The 12753-nt window shown below is 43.6% G+C and overlaps 1 protein-coding gene across 15 annotated transcripts in view; it reads left to right on the top strand.

Moving 5' to 3' along the window:
• The window catches only part of TNIK (TRAF2 and NCK interacting kinase), a 443964-nt gene that overhangs the window by 329470 nt on the left and 101741 nt on the right, over positions 1 to 12753 (top strand). For all 15 annotated transcript variants that reach the window (XM_056806807.1, XM_056806811.1, XM_056806809.1 and 12 more), the window contains one exon: positions 4150 to 4354. In XM_056806807.1, the coding sequence (XP_056662785.1) occupies positions 4150 to 4354 (205 nt within the window). The remainder of the gene's footprint in view (positions 1 to 4149; positions 4355 to 12753) is intronic.

Here is a 12753-nt window from a genome sequence, read left to right as displayed (position 1 = left end):
ATACCAGAATGGTTTGCCAGTTCCTTCTCCTGTTCATTTTACAGTTGAGAAAAACAGGGTTAAGTGACTTGCCCAGGGTCACACAGTAAAGATATTGTATTGGTTTGCCGTTTCCTTCTCCTGTTCATTTTACAGTTGAGAAAATGGAGACAAACAGAGTTAAGTGACTTTTCTAGGGCCCTACATCTAGTAAGTGTCTGAAGCCAGATTTGAACTCAGGAAGATGAGTCTTCCTGCCTCCAGGTCTGGAAGTCAAACCACTGCTCCACCTACCTGCCCTCAACTCCACACACCATCCATGAGAAGAGTAAGCATACACATGGAGTTGCATGGTAGGAACCTCACACACAGGGAGCATATGTGGCTAAGACCCTGAGTGCCTGGAGTCCCAGTTATCCAATCTCTTCTCATGATGTTCTTTTTTTTTTTTAACATTATTTTATTTGGTCATTTCCAAACATTATTCACTGGAAACAAAGATCATTTTCTCTTCCCCCCCTCCCCCCCCGCCACCTCTCCCATAGCCGATGCGTGATTCCACTGGTTATCACATGAGTTCTTGGTTCGAACCCATTTCCATGTTGTTGGTATGTGCATTCGAGTGTTCATTTAGAGTCATGATGTTCTAATACATGCAGCTTCTCCATCTTCACTGGATGGATTATTCCACTGGACTACTCCGGTTTTTTCCCCTGCTGGCCTGATACTTTCTATTAAGTGAGTCGCTAGACCAGCAGACATCATATCATGCGTTATGGAGGCACTGGCAGAGAAGGGGGACGAGAGAGACGTCTCACTTCCCTGAGAACTAAGGAACGAATCCTTCTCGGGAGCTAGATTCCTCTTCCAAATGTGGCTCTCTTCTCTGCTGCCAGAACGTGGTCTCCTCGGAGCACATCCAGTTATGGCTGATCCTCTAGTGCTGCTTTTCTTTTTTTTTTTTAACCCTCACCTCCTGTCTTAGAGTCAATACTATGTATTGGTTCCAAAGCAGAAGAGTGGTAGGGCTAGGCAATGGGGGTTAAGTGACTTGCCCAGGGTCACCCAGCTGGGAAGTATCTGAGGCCATATTTGAACCCAGGACCTCCCGTCTCTAGGCCTGGCTTTTAATCCACTGAGCCACCCAGCAGCCCCCTCTATCCTGCTTTTCTAAGGACCACCAAGAGCCAGGAGCACAGTCAATATTTTTGCCCGCCGGTGGCTTTGTCATTCACTCATTAGTCAATCATGTCCAATTCTTTGTGACCCCATTTGGGTTTGCTTGGCAAAGATACTGGAGTGGTTTGCCATTTCCTTCTCCGGCCAGTGACTAGCTAGTGACTAATCTCTACTTCTATCTGTTTTGATGAAAGAACTTCGTCACACCTCATAAAGTGGTAGTAGAGGAAAAATCCTCCTTTATGCCTAATTTAAGACCTTAACACCGGGAGAGGAGGCCTTTTACCAGCCTGGCCGCTGTTTTCTGTGTTTCATCCACTGGGCGGGGAGGAAATCAACCGATCAGGCTATCCCAGGCAGCTCCCCTCCTCAGACAGTGTTATTTACATCGCCGCGATCATGACTAGATTGTTCTTTTGGCTCGACTTTCCTTTTTCTACTTTACTTTATCCAAATCTATTGATATTTCAGTAAAACAATGAATAGACACTTATTAAGTACTACATGCATACCAGACACTAAAGATATAAAGGCAATGAATGGAAAAAAATGAGAAAATCCTTTCTTTCAATAACCCAACATTCTATCAGGGAGAAAATGTATACACATATATAAATATAGACCTATGTCTACACAAAATGAATCCATGACAGTTAAATGCAGTGTCATTATGGAGGGAAATTAATAGTGATCGTGGGCATAGGAAACGCCACCTATTGATACATAAGCCATTGGCAGAGGGCACCGTCATTGCTGTTCAGCAAACGCTAGTCAACACTTTGTCAGCTGTGTAGTGGAGATTTGGTGGGGGAGGGAGAGAACAGGTTGGACTAGATGGTCAGTGAGCTTCCTTCCAAATCCTAAGTTCTGTGATTCTATTAAACTGAGTCCTCTTTTAAGTCCCATAAAAGCCTTGAAAAATCTTTGCCAAGTCCCTAAACCACCGCCATCTTTTAAGCACCCATTGTCATTCAGAGTACCACTTCAAGGGCTGTAGGACATACTGGGTGAGTGCTAAATGATGGGAGTATCACTGCCAGAACAGAAGGAAAATTGGATTTGGCTCCTGAGAGAGGAGCCAGATGTCCCTGTTACACAGACCACCAGGCACATTCCCTATGTGGAGTAGTATGCATGTGGCCTGGGGGGAGGGGTGGGTTGTTATTTTATAATTTGCTTTTTTGTAACGTTATTTCTAGACCTTTCAAAGTCTCTTGATTTTCCTGGGCTCACTAAAGTTACAGTGCAGTCTGTCTTTCCTGAACCTCAGACATAGTTAAAGATGAACGAAGAAGTGAAAGATAGATATTCAGAGAGGGTAAGAGGGGGAGACAGAGAGGAGAGTGGGAGGAGAGAGAGGGAGCGTGGGGAGAGAGACAGAAAAGAGAGAGACCAAGAGACAGAGAGAGAGAAACAAAGACAGAGGAGAGAGAAAGAGAGGGAGAGAGGGAAAGAGAGAGAGTCAGAAAGAGGAAGAGAGAGACAGAGAAGAGAATAGGGGGAGAGAGAGGAAGAGTAGGGGAGAGAGAAAGAGAGAGGGAAGGGGAGGGAGAGAGACAAGGACAGAGGAGAGAGAAAGAGAGGAAGAGAGGGAAAGAGAGAGGAAGAGAGAGACAGAGAGGAGAATAAGGGGAGAGAGAGAGAGTAAGGGAGAGAGAAAGAGAGACAGAGGGGAGGGGAGGGAGAGAGAGGGAAAGGGAGAGAGAGATAGGGACAGAGGAGAGAGGAAGAGAGGAAGAGAGGGAAAGAGAGAGGAAGAGAGAGACAGAGAGGAGAATAGGGGGAGAGAGAGAAAGAGTGAGGGAGAGAGAGAGACAGAGGGAAGGGGAGGGAGAAAAAGAGGGAAAGGGAGAGAGACAGGAACAAAAGGAGAGAGAGAGAGGAGAAAGAGAGAGACAGAGAGAGAGAGAGGGAAGGGGAGGGAGAGGGAGAGAGGGAAAGAGAGAGGAGAGACAGAGCAGAGACACAGAGAGAGGACAGAGACAGAGACACAGTCTCTTAGGACTTAAAGAATTGACAGACAGAAAGAGAGCAAAACTGTATTAAGGATTTACTATGTCCAGGCACCATGCTAAGCACTGGGGGTATTTATACAAGCAAGGAAGATAGTTATTTTCCTCAAGAAATGTGCATACTAATGAGATAAGACAACACAAAAAGGGTATATCTGGGAAGTGGAACATCCAGGGAATGAAGGTTCATGTATCTAAGACCCAGGGGCCAGGAGAGGGGGAGAAGATGGATAGAAGATTAATGAGAATTTTTTTTTAATGTTTAAAAACAAGCTGTATTGAGGGAGCTAGGTGACTCAGTGGATTGAGAGCCAGACTGAGAGATAGAGGTCCTGGGTTCAAATTTGACCTCAGACACTTCCTGGCTGTGTGACCCTGTGCAAGTCACTTGACCCCCATTGCCTAGCCCTTATCCTTTCTCTGCTTTGGAACCAATAAACAGTAGTGATTCTAATATGGAAGGTAAGAGGTTTAAAAAAACAAACAGACTATATGACAGAAGTTTGTGGTTTTCTGTATCACACCGTTTTAGAATGCCTTTATCTCAGTACCGGGCACATAGTAGGTGTTTAATAAATACTTGACTTGATTGACTTGATTGAGGGTGTTGGTAACATGAAGGTCTGCTCTGGTTCCCAGATCAGTGGCTCTTGTGATTTGCCAAGTATATCTTGAGCTAGTTGTTGGAGCTTTTAGCAAAATGAACAGTTGGATTCCACTGCCAATTCTAGTGGTGTTCATGGTCACTTTAATCCATTCTATATGGGCTATTGGGATAGACATGAACCGCAGCATCCCTGCATTGCCTGCGTCTGAGTTCCCCCTGCCCCAGGTAGGGCAGGCAAAGCCGCTCTACCCATCAGCCTCTTCTTTCCTTTGCAAGGCTGCCCCACTCTCCCTGAGAGCCCATCATCCATTCTCCGTGTGTGCCTCTCTCTTAGTGTTCCTGTCTATCTTCTCCCTTTCCCTCCCCATCCAGCTCCATCCTGAATCTGCCCGGTGAATCCACCCTGAGAAGGGACTTCTTGCGCCTTCAGCTGGCCAACAAGGAGCGCTCCGAGGCCCTCCGGCGCCAGCAGCTGGAACAGCAGCAGAGGGAGAATGAGGAGCACAAACGCCAGCTCCTGGCAGAGCGTCAGAAGCGCATTGAGGAGCAGAAGGAACAGCGCCGCAGGCTGGAGGAGGTAGGCTAAGGGGCACGGGATGCCAAGCTCTCCCAAAGGGCAGGCAGCTCTGGCCATGGGAGCTACAGAGCCTGGGGAAGGAGAGGAGGACCAAAAACATGAGGAGACTCCAGGTCCTCCTCTTGGGAATTTGCTTCTTGCTAGAGACCACGTGTGTAAACAACTCATAGAAACTTCTCTCCAACAAGGGATTGGAATGGGTTGCCTTTTCCTTCTCCTGCTCATTTTCTTATTGGGGGCAACTACGTGACTCAGTGGATTGAGAGCCAGACCCAGAGACGGGAGGTCCTGGGTTCAAATCTGGCCTCAGACACATCCTAGTTATGTGACCCTGAGCAAGTCACTTAACCCCCATTGCCTAGTCCTTACCACTCTTCTGCCTTGGAACCAATACCCAGTAATGATGCTAAGACGAAAAGTAAAGGGTTTTTAAAAATGTTTTTTTATGTTCATGTGTTGGGAGAATGGGGAGCACTGGGTAGAAGTGAACCTTCCTTAGAAAAAGGGAAATCACAGGAAAAAAACCATGTTAATGATTCTAGTCATCCAAAAGCGAATGTCAATTCCAAAGGTAATAGGTGTCCACATCATTCAACCCGTTGTCTCTATTAACTACTCCCTATGTATCAGACTATTCTAGGTGGAAAAGGGGACCCGAGCAATCTATCAACAAACATTTATTTAGCATCTACTGAATCAGGCATCATGCTAGGCACTAGGATGCAATAAGTCAATCAAAAAGCATGTTTAATTGCCTACTTTGGGCCAGGAATCATTCTAGGTCCTGGAGATACAACCAGTCCCTAGTTTTCAGGGTACAAAGCCAGAAAACAAGACAACCTCTGATTTCAGGCAACTTAGATTTAATTGGTAGATTTTATATGTATACTGATAAATTCAAGGTACACACATGTAAATATACATATGTGTGTCTGTGGACATATGTGTATGGATGTATGTCTATGGGTACCTATCTATATCAATATCTCTGTCTATATTGATATATATCTGTATCTCTATATAGACACATTTATAGATGTAGATATAATAAGTCATCTCCAGGAAACCCCGAGTATGTAGACTGGCTGAAACCCAAAGTATATAAGAACGAATTATATGGAATCAGCCTAGAGCAGTAGAATGGAGCTAAGCTGTGAACGAATTTAAAAGCCAAAGAGGGAAGTCTGGGTTGTTTGGTTTGGTTTGGCTTGGTTTTTCTAGAGGTAATAGGGAGCTGCTGAGTCTCCTACAATAGGGGAGGGCCATGAGCACTAAGGCTTTTGAAGGTATTCTTAGTCAGCTGGAGAATGGACTCGATGACTGAGATCCATCAGCTCCCGCCATGATTCAGAGGCAACTGACTAGATCTGGTGCCCGGACCCATCTTCCAACCTTGTTGAGCTGAGCCCTTTGGGAAGGCATGATCTGTCTCACCTTCTATAGCATCTAATATCGTGTTCTTTTATGGGCAACGTAACAGCATTCTACCAGCCACCAAGTTTGAAGGCTTTTCCATTTTCTTCTCCAGAGATCCAGGTAATTAATGATGAGCTAAACTCAATCAAACCAAAAGGCATGTAATAAGAGCTTACTGTGTGTGGAGCCTCGTGCTATGAGGTGGGAGGTCATCTCAAAGCGGGAGCAGCGAGAGGACAGGTACTAGAGAAAGACCTCTTACATAAGTGTGATCCGAATGGAATCTTGAAGGAAGCCAAGGAAGTTGGGAGGTAGAGAGGAGAAAGGAGGACATTCCAGACATGGGGAAAGCTCAGTGAAAAGGCAAATAATCAGAAAAGGAGTGGCATTTGCAAGGAGGAGAAAAAAAAGGCCAGTGATACTGGAGTCAAGTTAAGACCAGGTAGCATTTATTGAGCACCTACTATATGCCAGGCATTGTGCTAAGTGATGAAGATACAAAGAAACGTCAAAAAATTCTGACCTCCAGGAACTCAATTGAACATGGGAGATGATAAGCAGCTACACACAAACAAGATATATGCAGGATAATTTGTGGATAATCCCAAAGGGAAGCCACAGGAGGAAGGATTTGGAAAGTCAAGCTTCTTTTAGAAGATAGGATATTGGTTGGAATTTAATGGAAGTCAGGAGAAGTTGATGGGAATTCCAGGCATGGAGGGCAGCCAGTTAACATGTAGTCAGGAGATGGTAAAACAATGTCTCTGCATCATAGAATGTGTGCTGGAGAATCCATTGTAAAAAGATTGTAAAAGTGAGAGGGGATTGGAAAAATGAAGAGTTCTAGAAGCAAGACAGAGAATTTTCTATCTGATCCAGGCCATTGGAGAGAGCCATTTGAGCTCATTGACTAGGGAGGTGATATGGTCAGACCTGAGTTTCAGCAACTGAGTGGAAGATGTGCTGAGAGACATACCCAGAAAGCTACTACAGTATTCTAAGTGAAAACTGATAGGGATCTGTACCCTGATAACACATATTTATAGAGGTGTGTACAAAAATAAGGCACACAACCCTTTTGCCTCAGTTTCTTCATCTGTCAAATGAGCTGGAGAAGGAAATGGTAAACCACTTCAGTTCCTTTGTGAAGAAAACTCTTAAATGGGATGATGAAGAGTCTGACACTACTCAAAAATAATTGAACAATGAAATAAAATAGATACAAGGTGATGGTGGAAACAATTACCAGTGTAACTGGAAGGATTTATATCAAGTGGGAAGTTTGAAGTTAAGAGAAATCTAGGTTCAAGGCCTGCCTCTTTCACTTACTATCTGTGTAGTTCTAGGCAAACAACTTTCTAAGCCTCAGTTTTGTCATCTGTAAAATGGGTAGGCAATAAGCACACTGCTGTAGTGTGCATCCAATCATAAACACCAAGCATTTTTTTTTGCCAACTTTATAGCACTACATGAATGCCATTTCTGCTATTTCTTAAGCTATTTCTGCCTCCAATATTGGGGGGGTGAGGCCAAGGCCAGGAAGGTGAGTTGGAAAGGTGCTGAATGAAGTTGCAGAATTCTCCTTCAGCAGCCTAGGGTTAGCTCCGATGTCTTTCACATCCTCTGAAGATTCATCTTGCTTCTCATTAAATTGTTCACTTGCTTTGTCAAGAAGTCATTGCCACATTGGGGGGTAGAGAGCTGCAGATATCAGAGGCTGATTCTTTCTTAAATAGTTCACTGAGGTCCAGCCCCATTGGCTTGAGTCAATGAGAGAGAGAGAGAGAATCTCATTTTCTCTTTCTATTAATCAGTCGCTTCCCCTTTCATTGCTTCTGGACTAGAAGCAGAGACTGGGTAATATCTGGGTGCCAATGCCATCAAGCCCTGAGTGGCACACATCTTTCAGCACTACAGAATCTTCAGGATTGACTTTTGAAAATTTTCGTTTTAAGAGTTGACCAATGGCCAGAGTGGAAGATGCCTTAGTTAGTAGCATGGGGATCCTGCTGCAGAGAATCACCAGGTCTTCCAAATTCTGGCACCACCCACATTTCTAGCTTCATGTCTGAACAGTCTAACCATGAATTCAGTGGTCCAATGAGAGCACTCTACGTTGTCCTAGAGCATAGGACAATGCCCTTATTTATACCCAGTTTGTTGTTATTGTCCAACTCTGTGACCCCATGAACCATAGCCACCCATGGAGTTTTCTTGGCAAGGATACTAGAGTGGTTGGCCATTTCCTTCTCCAGTGTATCCTTCTCCAGGGTTTCCAGTGATTTGCCCAGGGTCACTTCGCTAGTGAGTGTTGAAGGCCAAATTTGAAATCAGGTCTTCCTGACTCCAGACCTGGCACTCTATCCACTGGGCCGCCCAGATATGTTTTGCAAATCTTAGTGCTCTATATATGCCCTCATCATCATTCAGTATCCCGTTTGTTAAAGAAGTGATGTGGGTCAGATCTCCATATCAGTGAGTAGTCTAGAGTTATCTGGGGGTAACAGATGCCAAGGCAGATGAAAATGAAATAAATATGTAGTGTAGAATATTACAAATGTGAGGAGAAAGATTCTGCATGCTACCTGGAAAGCTATGTTATTCATAGCATTGTAAACAGGTTACAACTACAGGTAAAAGCCTTGATGAAGACCAGATTGTACGTGTTCAAGTCAGTGATAGTCTCCCTTCCAGAAGAATTTACCCGAAACATTCATTCATTCATTAAGCATCTTCATTGTGCCGAGTTCTGGGGACATAAAGATGAAAAAATGCCAATTGTGGTTCCCAAGAAGCCTTGAGATCTTCCAAGGAGGTAGAACTTGTCCGAAGGTGAATAGATAATGATATAGGGAGAAATAGAGGATGATGGGAAGATTTCAAGATTCTGTCAATAAGCTCTAGGGAAATTTAAAGGTAGAGACATTGATTTCACCTGAGAAGGAGGAGCAGGAAAGTTTTCATGGAGTCGATGGACCTGAGCTTTGCAGGAAGAGAGAATTTGAACAGGTAGACATGAGAAGGTGGGAGTGCAAGCCAGACAAAGAGGAAATGTCTTGTGCAAAGGCAGAAGATGGCAGAATCCAATCAAGGAACAGCTGGTAGGATGGTTTGGCTGGAACATATTGTGTGAAAAGGCATAGTGTGAAGGCTGGGAAGGAAGACTGGGGCCACACTGTGGATGGCCTTAACTGGATCAAAGGAAAAATGGATGTGGAGGATTTTGCAACCCTTACGTTGTTCGGTACATGTGAGAAATTGGCAACCAGGCTAAGAAGTTTGTATTTTATCCCAATTTCGGTGGGAGGCTTTGGAAACCAGGGAATAGCATGGCTAGACCTCCATTGGGAGGATTATTTTAGCAGCCAGACGGAGGGGGAGGTGCTGGAATGGAGACTGGACACAGCAAGTACAATGGAGACAATATGATAGATAGCCGTGCAGGCAAAAGTGATGAGCGCCTGAAATTCTGATGTGGCCATAGGACGAGAGGACAGATGGAAGATATCGTGGAGATGCTAGTGGGAAAAATTTGTCAACCAGTTAGTTGAATAGGGAGTGGAGAAGCGAAAAGGAAGAGTCAAGGCCGACTGAGGTTTTGGGTGGGTGGCTAAACCAAGATAAATGAAAAAAAGAGCCAGAATCAGCAAAAATTCAAAACAATTGTCACTGAGGATGAGAAAAGTGCAATGTGGGTTGTTTTTTTCCTCCCATTGCAGCACATACATCTTCATCCTAGTTCAGATTCTGGTTAACACTTTTCGACCTTCCCCATACCCCTACCATCCCAGTGTATGACAATGTTGGCCGTGCTCCCTTCTTGGGTTTCAAAGTATTTCAATCATTTGTCTATTTTCTGATTTCCTGGGGCCTTACTGCCAGAGAGTCAGATCTATCAGGTCAATCAATAAATGTTTAGAGGAACCCACAGTGCCAGGCATTGTGCTGACCTCTGGGGATACCAAGATCAAAGTGAAATAAGTCTGGAGCTGTTCTTGTATATAGGAATATACAAAATACATACAATGTGGATATAAGATGACCTTGGATGGGAAGACATAGCAGTTGGGGGGGAAAGGAACAAGTTGACTTAAGGATCCAGTTCTCCCCAGTATCCAAGCTACCTTCTGAGAACAAGTGAGATGTTTCGCTTTGCTGCTTCTTCTTTCATACCTCTTTTTAGTCTATATTCCTCTAAGTTTTAGGATTCTCAGCCAATCAACCCTGGGAATTATTTTATAGTTACTTACCTGAGCCCGTACCCCCAGGAAAATGTAAGCTTCTTGAGGGCAGGCATTATCAATATTTTTTTCCTTTGGATCCCAAGTAAACAAATAGTAACTCCACCCCCCCCCTTTATTTCCCCTACCAGATCCAGACACATAATTTCTTCAGCAGAGGGAACTCCTACTCAAAAGCAACTTCTAAAGATAGAGATTATAACTGGAACTTTGAGGATTCAGTAGTTTCCTACATGACTGAAAGGTTGAGTTGGAAGGCTGGCACAGAGTCACATAGCTCCTACATGTTAGAGGCAGAATTTGAACTCAAAACTTTTTTTTATCATTATCTGAATTTTATTTTATTCCAGTGACAGATTTACACATAAGTCTTCCAAATTGACATGATTTGTGTTGTCTTCCCTCCCCTCTCCTGGACCTGCCAAGCAATTCCACTGGGTTGCACACATATTATCACCCAAAACCTGTTTCCATATTATTCATTTTTTAAGAGAGTAATCTTATAAGGCCAAAACAACTCAAATCTTTCTGACTCCAAGGTTTTCCATCTTGCTACCACTCCAGCCTGCCTTCTGCTCTGCTCTTGCCTAATACATCCTTTTTACATCCAATTGAACCAAGGAAGAAAGCAAACTTTGCTGGGCTGCTGAAGTATTATTTAGAGCTCTGTGCTGCTGGCAGATACCCTATGGGTTACCAAAGCAACCCCAGTTCAGCACCGAGGACAGTTCCCAGAATATATTAAGCCCTTTATAAATGTGTTGACTTGACTCAGAGCCTAAAGGTTCCTGGTGCACAACATTGGTCCTGTGGGTAGCATCCTCTTGGGAAAAGTGGCTCCCCTGGGTGTTGTTGATGCTGAATGGATGCCAAAGCCATTATTGCTCTAATGCAGACCCAAGTGGACAGAGTTCCTTCCACATCCCAGTCTGTATTCCAAGTGATGAAGACCCCACAAATAAATGAATTCAGCCATTGATAAAAGGCTACAAGTAAGGACTAGGCAAGAGCCTTCTGTAAAAACAAGCCTCTGGGAGTCTGGGAAAATTTCTTTTTTTTTTTTTGAGGGCCTCATCAATTTGGGCTTGGACATCATTCTGGCAAATAAGCATTTATTAAGTGTTTCTCGTATGTCAGGCGCCATATTGGGCACTTAAATACAAAGGATGAGGTTGCTCCTCTTTCATGGAATTGGCACTCCCTTGGGGGAAACCACATACCAATATATACAAGCTGATCCCTCCGTCCATATACCTCTTATGAAATTGTCTTCATTCAGTTCAATTCTTCAGACATTTATAAAGCATCTATTGTGTTCTACGTATTGTGCTAGGCATTGGCCATATGAATATAGAAAGAAAAATAAGATTCTGCCCTCAGAGCTTGTGTTCTACTCATGCTTAGTCACCACTGAATATTTATTCTACTGTTTATACTATTTAAAACTGGAAGAATTTTAGTTTGGAGTCAAGAGTGACAGGTTCAAAACCTATTTCTGACACTTAGTGGCTACATTCTCTTTAGCAAATCAGCCTGCCTGAGCCTCAGTTTCCTTGTCTATAAAATGGGAATGATAATGTGTAGATTACCTACTTGAGGTACTTAACTATATGAATTATATTCATCATATCACTATGAAAGTCACTTAGATTTGGAGCCTCAATTTCCTCATCTCTGAAATGGGAATAATGTTGATATTATTCAGCCTTTTCCAGTCTTAGCCAGCTTTTCATGGCCCCATTTGGAGTTTTCTTAGCAAAGACCCTGGAGCAGTTTGCCATTTTCATCTCCAGCTCATTTTACAGATAAGACAACTGAAGTAAACAGACTTAAGTGATTTGCTCTGAATCACACAACTAGTTATGTGTCTGAGACCAGATTTGAGTTCGGGTCTTCCTGACTCTGGGTACAACATTCTACCATACCACCTAGATGCCCTAGGAAATAATACTGACACTCACAGAGTTCTTGTGAGGATCCAATGAGATATTAAATGTAAAGCACTTTGCAAATGTTAAACTGTTGCATAAATAGCACCTCTATAGGTCTGAGATTTACAATACTTGGAGAAATGAAAAGTGAAAACCTTGGTCTAAAGTCACACAGACAGTCACACAGTCAGAGCTTTCTCAGGGTCATATGAGTTATCAGAGGAAAACAAAACCAAAAACTATTTCTATAAATTAAAAGCCTATATGACAGTCAGTTATTATGGAGGGGCAGCTTTCTGGCTCCTGATATAGAAAGCCAGGCCTGGATATGGAAGGTCCTGGGTTCAAATCTGGCCTCAAATACTTCCTAGATGTGTGGTCCTGGGCAAGTCACTTAAGCCCTATGGCCTAGCCCTTACCACTCTTCTGATATATATATATATATATATATATAGCTAGGCTCTTCCATTTCCACCATAATGCTCACACCAGTGTACCTTGCTGCTGGTGTAGTTCTTGCTTACATCCACTCTAAATAGACTCTTGAGCTTCTGTCTGCTCATTTCCACTGTCATCAACTCACACATGCGTCCCAGGAGATGGCCCCATTTTAGAGAAGAAGGATTCCAACTGCAGAGGGTTGAGTGACGAGGCCAAGCTCCCAGGAGTACACACTGGCAGCTGAAACCGAGCTCAGAGATCCTGTCTTTTACCCAAGTCCTTAAGCAACATCTTCTCACTAGAGAGAACAACTTGTTAGAGGTCCTGGTCGGTTGTGATTCATCTGCAAGATTGAAAACTCGGTAAAAAT

This window comes from Monodelphis domestica, chromosome 8 (assembly GCF_027887165.1).
Source record: "Monodelphis domestica isolate mMonDom1 chromosome 8, mMonDom1.pri, whole genome shotgun sequence".
NCBI classification, from domain to species: Eukaryota; Metazoa; Chordata; class Mammalia; order Didelphimorphia; family Didelphidae; genus Monodelphis; species Monodelphis domestica.
This window is presented reverse-complemented; position numbering and strand designations above follow the sequence as displayed.